General features: G+C 34.4%; 2 protein-coding genes across 8 annotated transcripts in view; one reads left to right on the forward strand and one right to left on the reverse strand.

Annotated features, from left to right (window-relative positions):
• LOC111051941 (sphingomyelin phosphodiesterase) overlaps positions 1-297 on the reverse strand; it is an 89,837-nt gene extending 89,540 nt beyond the window's left edge. For all 3 annotated transcript variants that reach the window (XR_005571937.1, XM_039433695.1, XM_039433696.1), the window contains exon 1: positions 117-297. The gene's annotated coding sequence lies outside the window, so the exon portion shown is untranslated. The remainder of the gene's footprint in view (positions 1-116) is intronic.
• A 14,631-nt stretch (positions 298-14,928) lies between these two features.
• The window catches only part of LOC111051942 (X-ray repair cross-complementing protein 5), a 60,569-nt gene continuing 52,616 nt past the window's right edge, over positions 14,929-22,881 (forward strand). The window contains exons 1-2 of one of the 5 annotated variants that reach the window (XM_039433714.1): positions 14,929-15,082; positions 15,466-15,642. In XM_039433714.1, coding sequence (XP_039289648.1) covers positions 15,496-15,642 — 147 coding nt within the window. In that variant the 5' untranslated portion in view covers positions 14,929-15,082; positions 15,466-15,495. Of the gene's footprint in view, positions 15,155-15,208; positions 15,643-22,881 lie in introns of those variants that run through there. The other 4 variants (XM_039433706.1, XM_039433721.1, XM_039433730.1 and 1 more) reach the window with 4 other exon arrangements.

Raw genomic sequence — 22,881 nt, forward strand, 5'->3', positions numbered from 1 at the left:
TTCGTATTTGTATAGTTACTTATTTCGTATTACTAATTTCCAAAAACATAAAATATTAAGACAATGTTTCATATTAATTAACTGATCAAAATATTTACCAGATTAAGGTACCTTACCTTCAAATTCAAAGAAAAGTTATTAGTTCTGAAGAATAACCATTTGCGGTCTTGAAAGACATGAAAATTTCATTGGCACACTTGAATAATCGGAACTAACTTGTTATCGCGCACTCACACATTTTCATAATGAACCAATATTGTTAATACCTAGATAAATTATTAAACTGAAAATTGTTTGTTTTCTTCTGTACAGTCACTGTCAAAAGTGAAAATAAAATATTCTGGCAAACAGACAACATTGCAAAGCTAGAGAGAGATAGCGCTATCTGTTTTGTTGTATGATAGAGAAGGACAGCAACAATATTGTCAATCGTACACTGCCATTATAACATGGACATCACTATAGAGACCCCTGGGTTGGAGAACACGATCATGAACTGTTGTATTGATATCTGAAATCTGCAACTTGGAATAACTAGTGGTTCTGTGAACAGTAGACCTCGCGAAGTTATAAACCACACTCTCCTCTAATACTGTCCATCAGAGTAAATTCTGTCCTGTCCTGTCATGTCAGCGAGATATCGGATTGTAAACAACTAATGGCTGTTTGGGTTGTTGTTTAGACAATGCTAATAATTTGATGTAAACAGCTAGGCTACTATCATCAAAATCTTACCGACTTTGGAGGAGAAAGTGGAGGAGAAAGTTCTAGTTAGTCTGGGGCTGATGATACCGATATTTATAGCTTTTCTTGTGTTATAATTGTGAATGATATTAGAAAATATAGATACTTTGTGTTTGAATATATACAAGGTTGGGGTTCTTATGTATAATTGTTGTACATTTAATACCTTAAATTCTTCAAAGAGATAATCTGATGGATATGTTAGTGGTTTGCATAAGGTGCTTTTCATTATAAGTTTCTGAACAGTTGATTAAGGAGTCAATGTAGTTTTGAATGTACCACCCCAAGCTATAATACTATATTGTAAGATGGACTGAATGTAATCAAAATAAACTTGTTTTATTATAGTGGGTGTAAGGATTCCGCTCAAAGATGCAAATACATAAATAAATTTGGTGGGAATCATTATGGAAACAGCTAAATATTTGGGGCCGGTTTATGAGCTCGGGATTTCATAGTCTGAGGATTTTGTAGTCTGCGGCCTAACATTGTCCAGGACTAAAAAAATGGTCTTATGATACAGAGTGTAAGCACAGATTATCTTTGAGCTGGCTCAACTGTAGAATTCACAGGAAATTTTTGTTGTAAGGTTGGCAACAGGTGGTTGGAAGCACTCACCTATTTTTTGTCTTTTGTCTTTCATGTCTTTCTTCTCACTTGGAAGCTCACAGTTAACATACATTTATTCACTTACTATGACAAGACAATATAGTTCACAGTTTTAATTATAAAATAATCAATGATAATTACTATAATAATTTTATCAATAATTATCACACACCTTCTTATAGCTTATACATTGAAATCATCCATATGTTCGCACAGCCAATGAAGTAACCTCTATTAAGAAGAAAGTATTCTTCTTAATAAAGAAAGGTATTACCTCTATTATTAGAAGAAGGTACTTCTATAACATTTTTCACAAAGTAATTTCAATATACAATATCATTACCTACATAATTATTAACTTTTTGGCAAACTAGTTTATTGTAATGATGCCACAAACTTATCATATCTCATTGTAATACATAATATTGAATATAATGAATTATTGAATGAGCATCAGCGAATATCTCACTTTTGACTAAGGCCCAAAGTAGACCCACGCTAATCCACGCCACTCCAACCCATGCCATGGGATGTTTTGTAAACCATTGCTATAGTAAACGCTATAGGAGAGGCCAAGTTCTATAAATACAGGTCATGACACAGTCCCGTGATGCATTGCAAAATCGCCATTTTATGGGGTTCTAGTTCACCAATTTTCAAATTTATCAACACTGTTATCATTATAGGTTGAACAACATGATGTGTTATTTTGTTATATTGTTCAAGGGATATTACTTGGCTTTGAATTGTAAAATAAATTGTTCCAATAGGATACTAATATTTAGATTCCAACTAGGAACTGAATTGTTGATTTTCCAATTTAATTGATCGGGAACTTAAGACTCTTTTCAAAGTTGGCCTTGCATATTTCTGTCTTGTCCCAATGCCTTATTAATCATAATCCTTAAGTTACAAGAATAAGAACAATTTTTAATAAAAGATAAATGAATAATTGAATCATTTATTATTGAAATTCCATTATTAAAAAATTGAAAACCTGAATTTACATATTATCTGGACTAGAATATTGTTTTTAAAATGCATAATTTTGTTATGAGGAAATTGAATTAGATTGGATTGTCAAATGTAGCGCCATGAAGACCCCATAAAATGGCCGCTCCATAAGGAACACGAGTGTCATGACCTGTATTTATAGACCTTGGGAGAGGCTGGTGATGGTGGCTCCATCTATGAGTGGAACTGGTATATTTCAAGCAGTAAAAAAGAATTGAATAGTTCTTCTGCTTCGTGTTTGTTTACATTCAAATTTCAACATGGCCTGACTTCTCATTAAAAATATTTTTTCAAGATGTTTTAAATTCAATTATATATTTTATTCTCAATGAATCATCTTGAATGGACATCAAAATTTCAAGCACCAATTCCAGCCTTCACTAAACCATCGTAATCAAGGTACCTAGAATAGAAGTCTGTCGCTGATCCGATTTGTAAGAAATAAAAAATCGACCGCATCTGTCGTCAAAAGACTGGGTCACATTTTTGGGCAGACCTAGTTTGTTGTGTCATGAGGCGATAGATACGGTCGGTAAAATGACCCACTTTGTTGTCTACTCTCTTTGTCGTCGACCCAGCTTGACTCGCTCCCAAATTGACTGCATCAGTCTCCTCAAGACACAACAAACTGGGTCTGGGAACGTGACGCGATCGGTAGTTAGCCCAGTTTGTCGTTAGTGGGAGCGTTCTGTGTACCCGTAAATTGTCCCTAGCAGTAAAACGTTCCGCGTTCCATGGGAACCATTTCAACAGTTGATGTTCCAAAATCATTTTACAAGTAAATTATTCCTGCCTTGCAGTCGTAGCATGGTGGAGAAAGTCCCATACCACCTATGAAGGCTCTAATTGGTCAATGGAATTATCAATGTCAGCCAGAAGTGAAACTGGCAGTCTTCTGGTCCACATATGCTCTTACTTTGTTATACTCTTCCGAGACATGGACTTTGACAGAAATGCGCTTCCTAATTAGAGTGATTGGAAAGACAAGAAGAGACCGACTGAGAAATCAGGCTATAAGAACTGTGGTCAGCTCTAATTCAATCACTCAGAGGATAGAGTAAGGTCAGTCACAAAGGGCCCTTTCTGTGTACATGGAATGTGGTAAATTGTCTGATTCACAATTCACCAAGTGAAAAGTTCCACGTTCCATGAGAGGAATTTTGACAGATTCTGTTCTAGAAACCTGTTCCAGTTCCAACTTTCTGCCACACAGTCGAAGTGTGGTAAATTGTCCGACCTGGTACAGTTCCAACAGGTTCCAACTATCTGGGCTCTCATTGGTCGATCATTGTAGTCTGCTTGCTTCTCTGCGCATGCGCTGATAGTTTGTTTACCAACGAATACATAACCAACAATATGATTTTTGATAACCATTCATTAAATGAATGTATCTCGGTAACCCGAAATGATAAAAAATGGTTCTTGATTTGAAGGACAGAATCTCCTCTTTCATGTGAGGTAAATGAATTTTATGAAAATATAATCGTGGAGTAAGATACGTTTGTTTAAAAAAAAATCAAGAAATTTGCGATATTTTCCTCATTTTTACAGTCTCGACAGTTTTTTTTTATAATAAACAGTCATGCAAGATGGATTTAAGGCAACGTAGCTTATAGAGTATTTAATTATCTTTCATTTGAGACCAATCGCTCCAATTATTGAGACCTTACGTTCCAAATTTCAAGTCATTCCATTAACTGGGAGATGAAATATTACACACACACACACACACACACACACACACACACACACACCACACACACACACACACACACACACACACACACACACACACACACACACACACACACACACACACACACACACACACACACACACACACACACACACACACACACACACACACACACACACACACACACACACACACACTGAAGTGAGACTCAAAAATGAAGGATGAGGTTATGTTAACAATAAAGAATGAACTGTTAATAATAAAGCCAATAGCACAGCTGACTCAGATATGGCCGAATTGAAGATTTCAAAATAAGCGATTGCTCGAATGAATGTTGGCAACAATTCAACTTCTTCGAAAGTGATTGGGGAAACCGGTAACTGCAGGCAAGCATGGATATTGAAATACAAAATAATTGATTAATCAATGAATTAAATAGAAATTGGATATTATTCTGGGGAGTTTTCATTAATTTAACATTAGAGTTCCTAAAGCTGACCCTGAAACACAACAGAAATTGGTAATTTTTGTTATATGTGACTAACTATTGTATCTCACAATACTGTATTGCACAATATTGTATCTCAACTATTTTTGAATAAATCAATCATTTTTTTTTAATTGAAGAGGAAGAAAAAATAGGTGTAGGTAGTATAAATTTTATCTCAAAAGACTAATTTAAACATTAAAAAAACAATTATGTTCAGGTCAATTTATATCAGGTTCAAGTCATTTACATTTATAGTAATTAAGATGATTGAATAGAATAATTGAACATTGAGATATGATTCAAGAGTTGAGATAAAGAGATTTTTCAAAAGGTAGAGATAAGAACTCTTGTAGTATAGGAAGAACTTTTCAACGGTGTACACACGTACGTTTGCCTCGGGTGAGCATACGTGTATGGGCTTGCATTCGCACGTCTGGACACTGTTCGCTGAGGCATGTGGGCGAACCGGAACCCTGTCGGTATTTTGGTGTGCTCAAAGGCGCCTCGGGCGAGCATTGAATGTACGTGAGGACGCGTTTTTGCCATACGGGTGAGGCAAAACGTAAACATTGAAGGCGTCATAACCTAATTCCAATGAATTAAGTTGAGAATGACAAATCAAATTGTGATCCAATAACTAATTGTAAATTGTAGGATTTTTGTAATTTTGTAGGATATGTGGATTGTCAAATATTAAAATAGAAACATGCATGGAGCATATAATTTGTATCATGATTAAAAAATTTAGAACTGCATACTTTAAGTGAAAATAGCTTCTCCACAGGGTTCCTACAAAAAAGTTTAGCTCACATATCTTACTGTGGCTATCAAATCGTCTTGTGTTCGTTTTATGTTATCAATCAGAGTTGGTAATTAAAATTGTAATCTTCAATATGATATTATATGTTTTAGATAGCTGGGCTATCCATAGAGAGATTTATTCAAACTTTGAACTAGTATTCCTTAAAGTTAAATCTTGGAGCTAATCTTTTGGAGAATCTTGTTTTGTCATGTGTATGAGCAGAGTTAGTTTAAAATGGGCAGCAATTCAGTATTTGATTCAATTTATAGCTAATTTCGTTAAAGAAGACTGTCAATTTTGTAGGACGGTGTTAAGTGCTTCGATTAGGTCATCAAAACTTCTGGAATTATTGTAGGATTTTTTTAAGAGATTCAGAATGGATATTGGAAATCAACAAATGAATCGCCCAATGCCAAGAATCTCAAAGTTAGGGCCAATCATTCTTGTAAAGTTATTGCTTCCCTCATGATAGTATCATTTGTTTGGATAACTAGTTGAATTAGATTCAGTATATTAAAAAAATAATGTTTTGACATCCTAATAAAGTTTGAATTGACAATCTTATGTCATTTAGCAATTTATTTCCTTATTTCAACCTACAATCGTTCAACCCACCAACATCGTTTGTTCAGTTTTATTTTCGATTTTATTAGTCATTGAAATAAATATAGATTTTAAGTCATTGAAATAAATGATACAGCTGCATTTTGTAATAATATTATCTTCAATGATGGAATGACGTCATTGTTGTCATGATGTGGAAAATTTACATCTATCATGTCTTCGTGACGTCTGCAAATCAGATAGCTTTTTGAATGCCGAGGCATACGTGGAACGCGTCCACAAGGACGTACAGTAAATGCCGAGGCATGTGTACATACGATTTTTCGCGCGAATCTGTACGGACGTGTGTACAAGGCTTAAATGAATTTTTCTCGTTAGAAAATTTGAGAGTAATGGAAGAAAAGGATCTTTTCTAGATGGTAGGTTTGTAAAACAGCCCTTCTTCATTTACGCAGCTAGTAAACGACACATTTGGTGTAAATCAACTTTATAAGTGCGCGCCAAAAGCTTGAATGAACGATTTTGAAATGGCGTTCCATGGAAACATTTTGCACTAGTCACGTGATGGAACAATTCACGATTGGAACTGGAACAATTTACTGTACACAGAATGTACACAAAGTAGAAGGTATTAATTACTTATTCTTATTACTTCTCTGTGGGTCAGTTTAGATGGCTGGACTATGTAATGAGTATGGTGGAGGAGAGGACCCAGTTTGTCGACAAATGCGGTCAAAAGAAAGACCTACTTTGTCATCAACCCAGTCTGTTACGGTCCCAAGAGGAAATATAAATAATTTAAACGTTGCTTACGAAACTACAAGGTTAGAACCATCAGGTGATCAGCTGTTCAAAAGCGTACACTTCAACCCGTGTTTACATTGAAAACCCTATGTTGAATGGAATTTTTCGTGAATAAACGTTAATAATTCAACTGATATCACTTTTTTGAAATAATGACTTGTTATTTTATTTTTCCAATACAAATTTTAACCTACATCATAAATTTCAAGGGTAGTAATCATTGAATTATATTAATATTTTTAGTTATTGGTTAACCAATTTGTAGGTTACATGTTTCAAGATAGCTTATTCAAATTCAAACTTACTTCTTTTACAAAAGTATTAAGTTTAGCCGAGTCATGGTTTATAAATAAGAATTATCATGTTATTGATCAACAATAAATTATAAAAACATTGTTGATAATCTAAATTAGTTTCTTTTTAAACGAATTTAAGTATGATGTAGGCTATTTACAGGTGCGCTCAACTCTATTCTGGAGTTTAAGACTAAATTCATTATTTTTTCAAAACTTCAAGTAAAAAAGTGTTGATTTTGAATCGTGTAGGATAAATATTACATATATATATTATCAAAGCTTTTTTAGACTTAATATGATTCATAGCTGGTATACATTTAATAGAGAATGAGTTACAATTTATAAAATAGCATACCCTGGTAGGTCTACAAAATTAACTGTAACTTATAGTTTAACACCGTAATTTATTTATTTATTTATTTATTTATTTATTTATTTATTTATTTATTTATTTATTTATTTATTTATTTATTTATTTATTTATTTATTTATTTATTTATTTATTTATTTATTTATTTATTTATTTATTTATTTATTTATTTATTTATTTATTTATTTATTTATTTATTTATTTATTTATTTATTTATTTATTTATTTATTTATTTATTTATTTATTTATTTATTTATTTATTTATTTATTTATTTATTTATTTATTTATTTATTTATTTATTTATTTATTTATTTATTTATTTATTTATTTATTTATTTATTTATTTATTTATTTATTTATTTATTTATTTATTTATTTATTTATTTATTTATTTATTTATTTATTTATTTATTTATTTATTTATTTATTTATTTATTTATTTATTTATTTATTTATTTATTTATTTATTTATTTATTTATTTATTTATTTATTTATTTATTTATTTATTTATTTATTTATTTATTTATTTATTTATTTATTTATTTATTTATTTATTTATTTATTTATTTATTTATTTATTTATTTATTTATTTATTTATTTATTTATTTATTTATTTATTTATTTATTTATTTATTTATTTATTTATTTATTTATTTATTTATTTATTTATTTATTTATTTATTTATTTATTTATTTATTTATTTATTTATTTATTTATTTATTTATTTATTTATTTATTTATTTATTTATTTATTTATTTATTTATTTATTTATTTATTTATTTATTTATTTATTTATTTATTTATTTATTTATTTATTTATTTATTTATTTATTTATTTATTTATTTATTTATTTATTTATTTATTTATTTATTTATTTATTTATTTATTTATTTATTTATTTATTTATTTATTTATTTATTTATTTATTTATTTATTTATTTATTTATTTATTTATTTATTTATTTATTTATTTATTTATTTATTTATTTATTTATTTATTTATTTATTTATTTATTTATTTATTTATTTATTTATTTATTTATTTATACAATATGACAATTTCCACTGAGTCTAACAAGACCCATAGTGGTACAAAACAAAATAGCACTGTACATGAATAAACTATACGGTAAGTATTAATGTAAAACTAAAAGTACAATAGATGGGCACAGTAAAAATTAATATAGATTACTTCAAAGACAAGATAGGAATAGAAAAATGAGAAGGAAAAAAAAAAAAAAAAAGTCAAGCAGTTCGTGAACCCATGCAAAAATCATTATCTACATTTCATAAGTAAGTAATTATAAAAAAAAAAAAAAAAAAAAAAAAAAAAAAAAAAAAAAAGGAATACAACTTCTCCTCGATACCAGCCATAAGTCAATACCCAGAAGCAAGAGCTATGTGTCGGTGCACTCTCTTTTGGAATAGTGATAAGGATGGGGAAAGGATGATATAAAGTGGCAGAGCATTCCATTCACGAGAAGCCGTAACACAGAACGAAGCTCCGAAAATTGCCGTTCGGTGTTGAGGTATCTGAAGAAAGAAGCGGTGAGACCGAGTATCCCTCTGATGAACCTCAGTAAAAAGTACAAGTCCTTCTCTCAAATATTCCGGACCAGTACCTCCCACAATTAGTTTGTAGGTTTGGCAGAGTATGAAATACAATCGTCTCTGCTCTAATTTTAGCCAATCAAGTTCTCTGTACAGGGGTGTTACGTGGTCATTCCATCGAGCATCAAAAATGAATCGCAGAGCATAGTTTAATGCCCTTTGAAGCCTGCCATTGAGCTCTCCAGAAACACCATTGTACACCATTGAACAATAATCGAAATGGGGGAGAATAAGCGCCTGAACCAGAGTCTTCCTCACTCCCACCGGCAAAAATCTCCTCAACCTTTTTATTTGATGCATCCCTGCAAACACCTTTCTCACTACAGCATTCACATGATCCTCCCAAGTGAGTGCGTTGTCAATCAGCATGCCAAGCAGCTTGATCCTATCATCATATATGAGTTCCACTCCATCCAAGGTTACAGAAGGCAGATCAATCGCTCCTTGTCTAATTCGTCTTCGTGAACCAACAACAGTGCATTTCGTTTTCTGTGTATTCAACGACAGGCAATGCGATCGGGCCCACACAGAGAGTGAAGAGACATCCAGGTTCATCCGCGTGACAGCCTCCACACAATCACCCGGTTTGAAATGCTTATAAAACACTAGATCGTCAGCAAACAGGTGGAATGAAGAATGAGCAATGATTTCTGTTATGTTATTTATGTAAATGGAGAAAAGGAGAGGTCCAAGTACTGATCCCTGAGGCACTCCAGCTGAAACAGGCATCCAGTCCACCTCAGTTACACCAGGAACCATGACAGCCTGGAACCGACCCCTCAAATATGAAGAGAACCAAGAAAGTGTTAGAGGTGAAAGATGACAATGATTTTTTAATTTATGAATAAGAGTCGAATGAGAGATGTTATCAAATGCCTTGCTGAAATCAAAAGAAACCATTGCTGTTAGCATGCCTCGATCCATTGCAGATCTTACATCGTCGATAACCTTCAAGAGTGCAGTGGAAGTGCTGAAATTGGCTCTGAATCCTGACTGGAACTTATGGAAATAGTTAATTGAACTGAGATGAGCTGTTAACTGCCCATGAACAATTCTCTCTAAAGCTTTGGAAATGGAACAGAGTATGTTGATGGGTCGGAAGTCTGACGGATTGGAAGGATTAGATATCTTTGGGATTGGTCTTATAATGGAATACTTCCACAAATTCGGGAAAATACCCATTTGAAGAGAGAAATTAAATATATGCGTAATTGATGGTAAAAGAACTGGCATTATTTTTTTATAGAACGAGATTGGAATCATATCAATACCCTTGCTGTTCTTATTCATATTTGATATAGTGTAAGCAATATGATTAGGAGTCACGTGAGAAAAATGGAACTGATCATCATGAATTCGAGGATTCGACAAATTTATCATTTGAGAAATTGTTCGGTAATCAGGGAGACCTGATGGTAGATGAGGAGTGCAAAAGAATCTATTCAAGTCGCTAGGTGAGACCGCCAGCCCTCCTGATGCACTCTTAACAGGCGCAGCTCCTAAATTTCTCAATCTTGACCAAAGTACCGAGGCGTTTCCGCCACTTTCGAACTGAGTATGGAAATATCTTAACTTGGAGTTCCTACACATAGACTTGACTTTGTTTCGCAAACTTTTGAAGCGGGCTAAGTCAGACTCTCTATGCGTTCGGAGATACAGACGCCTTGCCCTGTCTCTCTCCTTCCTAATCCGTATTATATCACTTGTTATCCAGGGACACAGTTTACTTTTTATTGTTACTGATTTAACAGGCGCAAAATCATCAAAAATGGAAAAAATAAATGAATTAAAAGTGTTGATCTTATCGTCAATATCTGTTGTATTCAAAATGTTGTGCCATGGGAGACGCACTGCAGCTTCCAGACACGAATCTAAATCAAAGTTACGGAAGTCTCGATATTCAAATGTTTTATTGTAATTGGTTTCATGCTTCAGACTGTAGTTAAAATATATTATATCATGTGCTGAAAAATCGTTACATCGAGCTTGTCCATTTGTAATAACACTAGAATAATCACTTACAATTGCTAGGTCGAGAAGTGAATCACATGTTGCTGTATGGAATGTCGGACCACTAGGTAAAATTGTGAAGTTGAATGTGTCAGCAAAAGCTTTAATCTGTCTTGCTTCAGGAGAATCTTTAATCAGATCAGCATTGAAGTCGCCAACAATAATTATGTGGTTGTATCTATGCATAACTCCAGCTAATGCATCCTCGAATGTGTGGAAACTACCTGCCCTTGGCGGGCGATAAACACCAGCGACCAAAACAGACTCGCCACCCACTCTCACCTCAAGGAGGAGGAATTCGGGAGAATGAGAGTACACCGGCTCCGAACACACTATAACTCGAGCCACAAAAGAGGATCTTACATAGATAGCTACTCCCCCACCACCCTTATTAATTCTGTCGTTTCTAAATAGTGAATATTCAGGAATAGCAAAAGCTGAGGACTGCAAACTAGGTTTAAGCCAAGACTCACTCAATACTACAATATCTAGAGGAACTGAAGATAACATGATTTTAAAAAAGTCAAAATGCGCTGGCAAAGATTGAATGTTTGCATGACATATTTTTAAGGAGGAGTTGTCGCCTTTCATTGAAGTCTGCATTAAAGAGATGTAATCAGACATTTAGAGGATAAAAGTGACAAGTTAATAAATGATAGTTAGATTTTTTCACGAACTGCTGGATGACTTTAAAATAATAATATTTATGATAAGAAATGAGAATGGATTAAAAGATAAGATTATAGTGTAAATTTGACGCGGGCTCCCGCTTATCTAAATGTGCAATAATATAGGTTTTGAGCAATAATTGTTATCACTAAAAAAAAAAAAAAAAAAAAAAAGAAAGAGCTGCTACGGTACAATTAAGATAGGTAAGATAGGTAGACCTATCCACATTTAACAATCCTGTTTTGAATTATGATTCAATTGAATTTAATCGACACTCATCTTGTGTCATCAATGAAGCTTTCAACTCACAGTCTCATCATTCGAAAATTATTCTGATCAACAATTCCAATACAAAATAATAAAAGGTACATAAGTACGCATATTCATGATTATAAGAGCTTAATGGCAGAAACAATAACTTAAATAATGGTGATAAAAATAAAAAGCAATGTGAAGAGAAAACACAAAAAAGACTATCAAATCAATTTAAAACTTCAATTAAAAAAAAAAAAAAAGTCCAGAGTCTTCAACAACTCTAATCAATCAATATTCAATTTTTCTTATAAACGAAGAAATAGATAACAGTTGAGTTTTTCCTTATTTATTTCGTTCCTCACTACCGTTTACATAACAGTGCAACCATTTATAAGTCAATAGTTGTGATTGAATTGATAAAGCACTTACACTGATTCTCCTGAGAAGACCCTGTCACCTTCCCTCCAGAGCACTCGTCCATCCATTGTCCACACATTCTTCCAGCCCACCCTCTCAGCCACCTCCCTGCAGAACTCGTACCTTTGACGCGTGAGGTCTTCCTTGATAGTGACAGGAGTTCCTCTCAGCTTCTGTCTCTTTGAGATCACGCAACGCCTTGTCTGGTAGCTCACAAACTTTACAAGTATCGCTCGAGGCATCCTTGCCGGCTGCTGACTGGATGGAGGCCGCTCGCGACCAACCCGGTGACAACGGTCTATGAGATTCGGGTTGAAGTCCTGAATGCCAAGTCGATCCCTGAACAGTGAGGACACCACCTCCAGAACATCTTCATTCGCCGACTCGGTCACCCCAAATATACGGAGGTTGTTTCGGCGCTGGTATTGGGCTAGACCATCGATGCGAGTTTCCAACTTCCTTTCCTTTTTCTCGTTGGAAGCCTTCATTGCAGTTAATTCGTTTTCAACTGCAAGCAGCCTAGCCTCTAATTTTTGTTCGACTTTAGCAGAGACAATGTCAGTGATGCTATCCGTGAGTTGGTCGGCCAGAGTTGATACCAAGCTGCTGTTGTAGCCAGCCTGTTAGGTTATGATTACTATCAAAGTAACATAAAATACATTTACAATGAGTCAGATATGCTGATGTTGTCAGACATATAGGGAACAGCTGCTGTTGTAGCCAGCCTGTTAGGTTATGATTACTATCAAAGTAACATAAAATACATTTACAATGAGTCAGATATGCTGATGTTGTCAGACATATAGGGAACAGCTGCTGTTGTAGCCAGCCTGTTAGGTTATGATTACTATCAAAGTAACATAAAATACATTTACAATGAGTCAGATATGCTGATGTTGTCAGACATATAGGGAACAGCTGCTGTTGTAGCCAGCCTGTTAGATTATGATTACTATCAAAGTAACATAAAATACATTTACAATGAGTCAGATATGCTGATGTTGTCAGACATATAGGGAACAGCTGCTGTTGTAGCCAGCCTGTTAGATTATGATTACTATCAAAGTAACATAAAATACATTTACAATGAGTCAGATATGCTGATGTTGTCAGACATATAGGGAACAGCTGCTGTTGTAGCCAGCCTGTTAGATTATGATTACTATCAAAGTAACATAAAATACATTTACAATGAGTCAGATATGCTGATGTTGTCAGACATATAGGGAACAGCTGCTGTTGTAGCCAGCCTGTTAGATTATGATTACTATCAAAGTAACATAAAATACATTTACAATGAGTCAGATATGCTGATGTTGTCAGACATATAGGGAACAGCTGCTGTTGTAGCCAGCCTGTTAGGTTATGATTACTATCAAAGTAACATAAAATACATTTACAATGAGTCAGATATGCTGATGTTGTCAGACATATAGGGAACAGCTGCTGTTGTAGCCAGCCTGTTAGATTATGATTACTATCAAAGTAACATAAAATACATTTACAATGAGTCAGATATGCTGATGTTGTCAGACATATAGGGAACAGCTGCTGTTGTAGCCAGCCTGTTAGGTTATGATTACTATCAAAGTAACATAAAATACATTTACAATGAGTCAGATATGCTGATGTTGTCAGACATATAGGGAACAGCTGCTGTTGTAGCCAGCCTGTTAGATTATGATTACTATCAAAGTAACATGAGTTGAAAGAGGGTGCATACCAACTGACCCAATTCCCATTTGACCCAACCTACCACTTGACCCAATTTTTTAAAATCGAGAAAAGCCGCGAAACCACTTGACCCAATAGACATCTGACCCAATTTACCATTTGCCCCAATATTATAAACATCACAAAACCATCTGACCCAATTGACATCTGACCCAACCTACCACTAGACCCAACTACTCTGCTGCGCTCTCATGGCATAGTTTATGGTGCGCAAAACATCAATGCCTTCTTGATGAGTGGTACTCCTTAGACAACTTCAATAAATAATTCAACTGAGAAATGCAGTCTCATAAGTACCGGTAACCGAGAATTGTTATTCCAATAGTGACTTATATAATAAAATGAGTGATAGCCTACCTATTTACATTTTCAAAAAAATCATGTTTTATCTAAAAATTCCTTAAATCTAATAAAGCTATAAATATTAGCATACTACAAAAGCCGTGATTGTAATTCCTCTCGTAGAAATTGAGCAATACTGTAATCAAAATTGAAAAATAAAAATAGGTAGACCTAATTCAAAGCTCAAGCAATTCAACTTTACACTATATTTTTTGACAATAATTGAAATACGTGTTTGAATTTGAAAAAGCTAATTTTAAACAAGGCTAACCTACAAATTGGTTAACCAATAACTAAGAGTATTAAGAGAACTCGATGATTACTACCCTTGAAATTCATGATGAAGGACAAAAATTGTATTGGTAAAATAAAATGAAAACCCTTTTTTCGAAAAAGTAGTTATCAGTTGAATTATTAGCGTTTATTCATGAAAAATTCCACTCGACATAGGGATTTCAATGTAAACACGGGTTGAAGTGTGCGCTTTTGAACAGCTGATCGGCTGTATGTTCTGGCCATGTAGATCTTTAGTAGGCACTGATATAAATTATGATAAACATAACCTTAAATATCAAATTATAACCTTATAAGTTTTCATAAATCCTAATTTTATGATAGTTTTACCTAATCCTTATTGTGAATAATAAGGTAATAAGGTTATTATTGTTTTTTTCTAATTTGTAAATTATTCAATAATATATCTTACTCGAATTTGTTGAGGTATGGTTAATTCATTTTACAGTAGCCATTCGGAAAAATGTTTCTTTAGTGCCTGCCACTACCGGCATCCAAGTTCTAGCTTGTAAGAATAATTATCTGGATGGAGTATCAATTCCAGTTTTGTTTTGTGTTTAATGTTAAATCTCAAACATTCTTCACAATACTAAATCATTGTCTATAACTTGGGTATTATCGTATATTTCTTTAAGATAATATTCAGTATTTATTCAACACTGCTTTTACATATTTGCTATATAGAATACTATACCAATATAATAGTTAATTTCAGGTAGCCTAATTGAATTTTGCAGATCGAGAAACACTGAATAGGTCTATTTATCATGGCATCTTTTGATTCCATAATTGATGCTAGTGATGATGAGCAAGAGGATCAATTATTTGAGCACCGAGGGAAAGAAAGCACAATATTCCTCATTGATTTCCGTAAATCCATGCACAAATGTGGGTTTTTCAAACATTGTTTATTGGTAAGCTTTTCTCGTGTTCATTCCTTTCTGTTTGGAAAGATTTCTGTAACTTCTAATTATTACTATTGAGATGAGTTGATGATGTTGAGATTGAAGGGGGCACTTTAGTTTATGGGCCGCGGAATCTTGCATTGAGACCTACATAGATCGATAGAGGAGGTCAGACGAAATCAACCATGTTTAACATTGTTGTCGATTTCCAAGGATTAGCTGAACAAACATGGCGGAAAGTTGAAATTTTTATATCGATTTTAATTTTTTTTATGGTTACAATAGGGTTTAAAATGGTGCAATCTTATGTAAAATTTAACGCGGAATTCAATGAAACTAATTTCAGGTTTGTAACTTCAGTAGTTTTTGAGATATTGCGAAAAATGTGTAGAAAAGTGCAATTTTTTTGCTTTAAAAGAGGTTAACTTGTTTTCATTGTGATTAATAGGTATTTTAAACTATTGGATTTAGTAGAATGATAAATTGCAAAGAGCTTTTCCTAACCTAAGCCTTTCCTAACCTGAGCTTCCCCTAACCTAGGTTTTTTCCTAACCTAAACTCTAATAACCTAAGATTTCATAATCTAAGTTTCCCCTAACCTAAACTTTTCCTAACCTAATTTTCCTATCCAAATTTTCTCCAAACTTGAGCTTTACTCAACCTAAGCTTTCCCTAACCTAAGTTTTTTCTAGCCTAAGCTTATCCTAACCTAATCTCTCCCAACCTAAGCTTTTCCCAATCTAAGCTTTTCTAACCTAAGCTTTCCTAACCTACATTTTTCCTAACCTAAGCTTTTCCTAACCTGAGCTTTCCCTAACCTAAGTTTCTTCCAACCTAGACTCTAATAACCTAAGATTTCCCAACCTAAGCTTCCTCTAACCTGAACTTTTCCTAACCAAAGTTTCTCCAAACCTAAGCTTTACCCTACCCAAGCCTTTCCTAACCCAAGTTTTCCAAACCTAAGCTTTCCTCAAACAAAAACTTTTTTCTAACCTAAAGTCTCCTAACCTAAGCTTTCCCTAACCTAAGCCTCCCCTAACCCAAGCTTTTCCTGTCCTAAGCTTTCCCTAACCTAAGCTTCACCTAACCTAAGCTTTCCCTAACCTAAATATTTCCTGACCCGAGCTAATCCTAACCTAAGCTATTCCCAATCTATGCTTTTCCTAACCTAAGATGTTTGTAACCTAAGCTTTTTCGTGATCTATGCTATCCCTAACCTAAGCTTTCCTTAATCTAAGCTTCTCCCAACATTAGCTTTCCCTTGGTAGCAAAAAATGGAGTTGCAATATTTTTATTTGACCAAATATCTTGAACAATTTTGAGTTTATGCTATCAAGTGATTGAACATTTTCTCTTTAGAATTTATCATTCGACTAAATCCAATAGTTTAAAATACCTATCAATCACCATGAAAACAGGTTAACCTCTTATAAAGCAAAAATTTGCACTTTTCTGCACATTTTTCTGCAATATCTCAAAAACTACTGAAGTTACGAACCTGAAACCGGTTCCAGTGGATTCCTCGTCAAATTTTACATAAAATTGCATTATTCTAAAACGTATTGTAGTTATAAAAGAAATTATAATAAATAAAAATCGATATAAAAATGTCAGCTTTCCACCATGTTTGTTCAGCTAATCCTTGAAAATCAACAACAATGTGATTCATGGTTGAACTCGTCTTGACTTCCTCTATCGATCTATGTAGGTTTCAATGCTAGATTCCGCGGCCCATATACTAAATTATACCAGCCTCATTCAATTGCTGCAATTTGTTTCCACAATCTTAGAACATGTTGTCGTGCTATTTGGCAATTCTTGTTCTCAACAAAGACCTTTGATTAACATTTTTAAACAAAAACTTTTTCCACAAGAAAATTGACGACTTGTTTGTATAAAAATATTTTTAGACAAAATTCTGTCGACAACTTTGGTGTAAAAGAAGCTTAAAAATTCAAATAGGCCATAGTTGATTGCTTCATTTAGACTCATACCTTACAACTAATACTCTAGGTTTTTCATTAATTCATTAAAGTTTTATGTAACTTGATATGTTGTGATTCTTAGGTATTTGAAATTTCTGTTGAAATTAGTCGGGAAAACGAACTATCACAAAATAAATAAAATACTGTATCACATTTTGTAAAAAAAATAAATTGAAGGCACTTTTCTTGCTGATGACATTACAAGCCATATAGATAAGGTTGTCTTTATATTATAACATTATAAAAATGTATGCTGTCTGGTATCATTTTGTGATAAATTAAAAAAAATTCTCAAAAAACAAGTCACAGTATTGCGCTAGAACTCGTAGAGAACGGACGTATAGCGGAGTAGTAATAGTGTAGTGTAGAAGTAGTGAGTCAGCAGTTTGTTCGCGATTAAAAGTGGAACAAAAATATTGCATCGAGTATCGGTCGTCAACCGCGGTATTTTATGCAAGCAAAGCGACCTGCTTTTCGCGGCGGTAATATAGCTCCGTTCGCGTTTCCGTGTGCGTGAGTGTTGATTACGAGTGCTGTTTGAAATGTATGGTAGCGAAATCGCACTATGTCCGACTTAGTGAAGCCACCAAGTTTTCCTGCATCAGAGCAAGAAGAAAGGGAAGCCACTAACGAGAGCATGGACACCAACAACATGGCAAATACACCAGAAATACAGTGTTCACCGGATCAATACATAAAAGCAAATAAACTCAAATCTTCAGCCGAGCAGGTACTTTTCATCGCCTGGAAGGAATCTGATGAGAAGAGGAAGGAGCTAGAGAGAAGCAACGCCGAACTCTTGCAAAAAATGCAGGATTTGGAAAAAAGATTTCTCAATATTGAGAAAAAGATCCATAGCCCACAGCCTACTAGCTCAGCAACCGAGAACTACTCGACAAATGAAGAAGAATTGGCTAAAGAAACTGAATGGATCAGAACTCGTACTAAGCTGGGTACCAAGAAGAGGAAGCTTAGCACCCCATCGCCAGAAATCAAAAATGAGTCTGCAAAAAAGAAGCAACAAAATTTGAATAATAAAATCACTCTTGTGGAAAAACCAATCAGTGAGGAGGAGAAGAGGAAGAATAAAGAAATGCCACCACCGCCAATCATTGTGGATGGTATTAAGAATCATGTACTTCTTACGAGTTTGAAAAAAGTGTCACCAGCTGACAAATTTAGGATTAAACTGTTAAGTAAAGAAACATTTAAAGTAAATGCAGTTGATTCGGAAACTTATCGGAATATTACCAGAGAATTGATTAAAGATGGGCTCAACTGGCACTCCTATGAAGATAAACAGTCGAGACCAATAAGAGTGATGATTAAAAAGCTTCATCACTCTTGTAGTACAGAAATGATTCTGGAAGATTTGAAAGTAAGAGGATTGAAAGTTCTAGAAGTTGTAAACAAGCTGAGGTGGAAGACAAGAGAACCATTAGATATGTTCATGGTATCATTCAGCGCGGAAGAAGATATAAAAACAGTATTTGAATTGAAAAATATACTTGGCTGTAGAGTGGAAGTTGAAGCATTGAAGAAGGCCAATCTGATACCGCAATGCAAACGTTGCCAAGCATACGGCCACACTCAAAAATATTGTAACAAGGAGCCTAGGTGTGTTAAGTGTGCAGGTAAACACCAAACAAAGGAATGTTCGAAACCCAACGATGCTCTACCAAAATGTATTCATTGCGGTGAAGCACATCCAGCCAGCTATCGAGGTTGCACTGTTGCAATCGAATTGCAAAAAATCAGGAATTCTACTAAAACAAAAACTATTGCAGATTCACGAAAGAAAATCATTCAAAATATCCCACCAAAAATCACGGAAAATACAGAAGCTCACAATCTAAACAATGGTAGTGCAGTTAAGAAATTGACTTTCGCCCAGATTGTCTCAAAAGAAAATAGATCGAAATTGGAAGAGCCAAAAAGTGAAGTAGAAGAAGGCACCAATAATATTTTGCAGCTAATCTTGGCAAAACTGGATAGACAAGAGCAAATAATCACCTCACTACAATCTAAATTTCAGAAGTTAGAACAGAGTAGACTACTGAAATTCAAATGATTCATTCACTAAAAATAATGGAATGGAACGCGAATGGATTGTTACAACGGCAACAGGAGTTAGAAGCAGTTCTAGACATAGAAAAAATAGATATATGTCTTATATCTGAAACTCACTTTACAAATCAATCGTTTATCAAATTCAAAGGCTTTAAGATCTATCATGCTTTACATCCCAGCAATGTCGCGAGGGGTGGGAGTGCCATCATTATCAGAGACAATCTACAACATCATGAAGAAGTGAAACATGAAAGTGATAGAATTCAATTGATAGGTGTAGCAGTTCAAGCAGTAAATTATAACTTTGTTGTTGCAGCTATTTACTGTCCTCCCAGATATTCCATCAGAAGAGAGGAGTATTCGACATTGCTTGATATGTTAGGAGAAAAATTCATTCTTGGTGGTGATTTCAATGCAAAGCACGTGCATTGGGGATCGCGCTTAACAACTCACAAGGGAAGACAGCTCTTCGAAGCAATGAAAGAGATGAGGTGCGAAGCTCTTTCAACTGGTAAACCAACCTACTGGCCCACCGATACGAGGAAAATCCCAGATCTCATAGATTTCTTCCTGACAAAAAATATATCAGTTAATTATTTGCATTTAGAGGATAGTTTCGACCTTAATTCCGACCACTCACCCATCATTATGACTCTGAGTGATTCAATTCTACGGAAGGAAAATACTTGTCCAGCGTTAGCAAATAGCCGCACTGATTGGGATGGCTTCCAACAGATGCTGGAGGAAAGAATAGAATTGAACTCACCATTAAGGAACGAAGAACATATTGATCGGGAGTTGGAGAAGTTTGTGACTGATATCCAACAGGCAGCATGGTGTAATACCCCACAAATCAGAAGAAGAACCACTGGAAATAATTACCCTGCGGAAATCAGAGAATTGATTGTTGAAAAACGAAGAGCTAGAAGGAGATGGCAGCAATCACGTTCCCCCCAAGACAAAAGAGTTTTGAACAATTTAACTCAAGAACTAAGGAGAGAGATTCAATGTATCAAGGAAGAATCAATTAATAGTTACTTGAGAAACTTGACAGCAGAATGCAGCACGGACTACTCACTCTGGAAGGCAGCTAAAAAAATAAAACGAACCATTCAACAATCTCCTCCTCTCAGAAAGCAGGACAGACAATGGGCGAGGAGTAGTGATGAAAAGGCACAGACATTTGCGGATCATCTTGTAAACGTTTTCCAGCCAATCAACTCAGGTGAAGACGAAACTTTAGAAGCGGATGAGAATATCTTACAGCCGAATCAAGAAATAATGCGTGTCACAGTAGAAGAAGTGAAAAGAGAAATAAGAAATCTGAATAACAAAAAAACCCCTGGATTTGACATGATAACCGGCTCAGTCCTCAAACACCTACCAAGGAAAGCAATAGTGAAATTAACAAACATTTTGAATGCTTCTTTCAGACTAAAATTCGTACCAGGAATATGGAAAGTAGCAGAGGTTATAATGCTACTGAAGCCAGGTAAAGAGCCACATGAAGTATCATCATATAGGCCAATATCATTGTTACCGGTCCTATCCAAGTTGTTTGAAAGGATTTTACTTAGTAGGCTAAAACCAATTATTGAGAGACAGCACATAATTCCAAATCACCAATTTGGCTTCAGAGTGAAACACTCAACAATAGATCAAGTGCATCGGATTATAAATGTAATAGAGAAGTGCTTAGAAGAGAAAAAAGTTTGTTCAGCAGCTTTCCTTGATATAGGGCAAGCTTTTGATAAAGTATGGCATGAAGGTCTCATTTTCAAGCTCAAAAAAGTGCTACCAAAGCAATATACAGATATATTACAATCCTATCTCACTGACAGATACTTTAGGGTCAGGCATGAAAGTTCATATTCTGATTTGAAGGAAATTAAAGCAGGAGTTCCTCAAGGCAGTGTTCTGGGACCAGTTCTTTACCTACTCTATACCAGCGATATTCCCAGCCTTGATGAGAATACTACAGCAACATTTGCAGACGACACAGCCATATTATCAGTAGACAGTAATATACATATTGCAACAGAGAAACTACAGAGATCCATCAACAAAATTCAAGATTGGACTAGAAAGTGGAGAATGAAATTGAATGAAACAAAGTCGATTCACATCAATTTTACCAATAAGAAGGACCTGCCCATACCAATAACTATCAACAACCAAGTTGTACCATATGCTAATGATGCCAAGTATCTAGGTATGACCTTGGACGCAAAGCTTCGCTGGAAGGCCCATGTCAAGAAGAAGAGAGAAGAGCTTGGAATCAAATATAAGAAGCTGTATTGGCTGATCGGAAGAAACTCCGTCCTTTCAATCCGAAACAAAGTACTTCTGTACAAACAGATATTAAAGCCAGTATGGACGTATGGTATACAACTTTGGGGGTGTACCAAAGAAAGCAACATCAATGTCATTCAACGTTTTCAAAACAAAGTGCTAAGGAACATTGTGGATGCTCCTTGGTATGTCAGGAACAGCGATCTTCATAGAGACCTTCACGTCGATCTGGTGTCCACCGAGATCCAGAGGCATGCGGAGAGGCACGAGGGGCGACTGCACCAACATGACAACGTCGAGGCGATCCAGCTGCTAGACAATGGAGGGTTGGTGCGGAGGCTCAAAAAGAGGAAACCGTTTGAACTAGTGTAGTGCTTGTTCAAGTAGTGTCCAGTGAAAGAGCAGAGCAGTGATTGAGTGAATCTAGCTTCTATAGTGCAGTCAATAAGTGTACATATTAATTAAACAATAGCAGTAAGAGTTTCTAATGAGAAATTCACTGTTCAATTTTTCAAGTAGTAATTTAGGATAGAAAAAATTAGCTCATTAGTCTTTAGACTAGATGGCTATAGTATTGACCAATAGAAAAAAAAACAAGTAGCCTTGCCTGGGTTTAGCTTATTAAGATTACGAAAATGTGTTTGGCATGTGAAGAGACGCTATCATGAATAGCCTAATGAATAGGTTTAGTTTGATGCAGCTCAAGCCTTGGAAATACAATAAATCAACTCTGTATAATTTCAAAAAATAATTTCGAATTAAAATAATTTATTATTTTTACTACAAAAGTTTAACTGAATTCATCAATTCAGTTAATAGATTTTTATTTGTGAACCTCTAGACCTCTGCACGTATTTAAAAACTTTTCCTGAAATACGCTCAAGATGGACGATTTTTGAAT

The sequence above is a fragment of the Nilaparvata lugens genome, chromosome 1 (genome assembly GCF_014356525.2).
Source record: "Nilaparvata lugens isolate BPH chromosome 1, ASM1435652v1, whole genome shotgun sequence".
Taxonomy (NCBI): domain Eukaryota; kingdom Metazoa; phylum Arthropoda; class Insecta; order Hemiptera; family Delphacidae; genus Nilaparvata; species Nilaparvata lugens.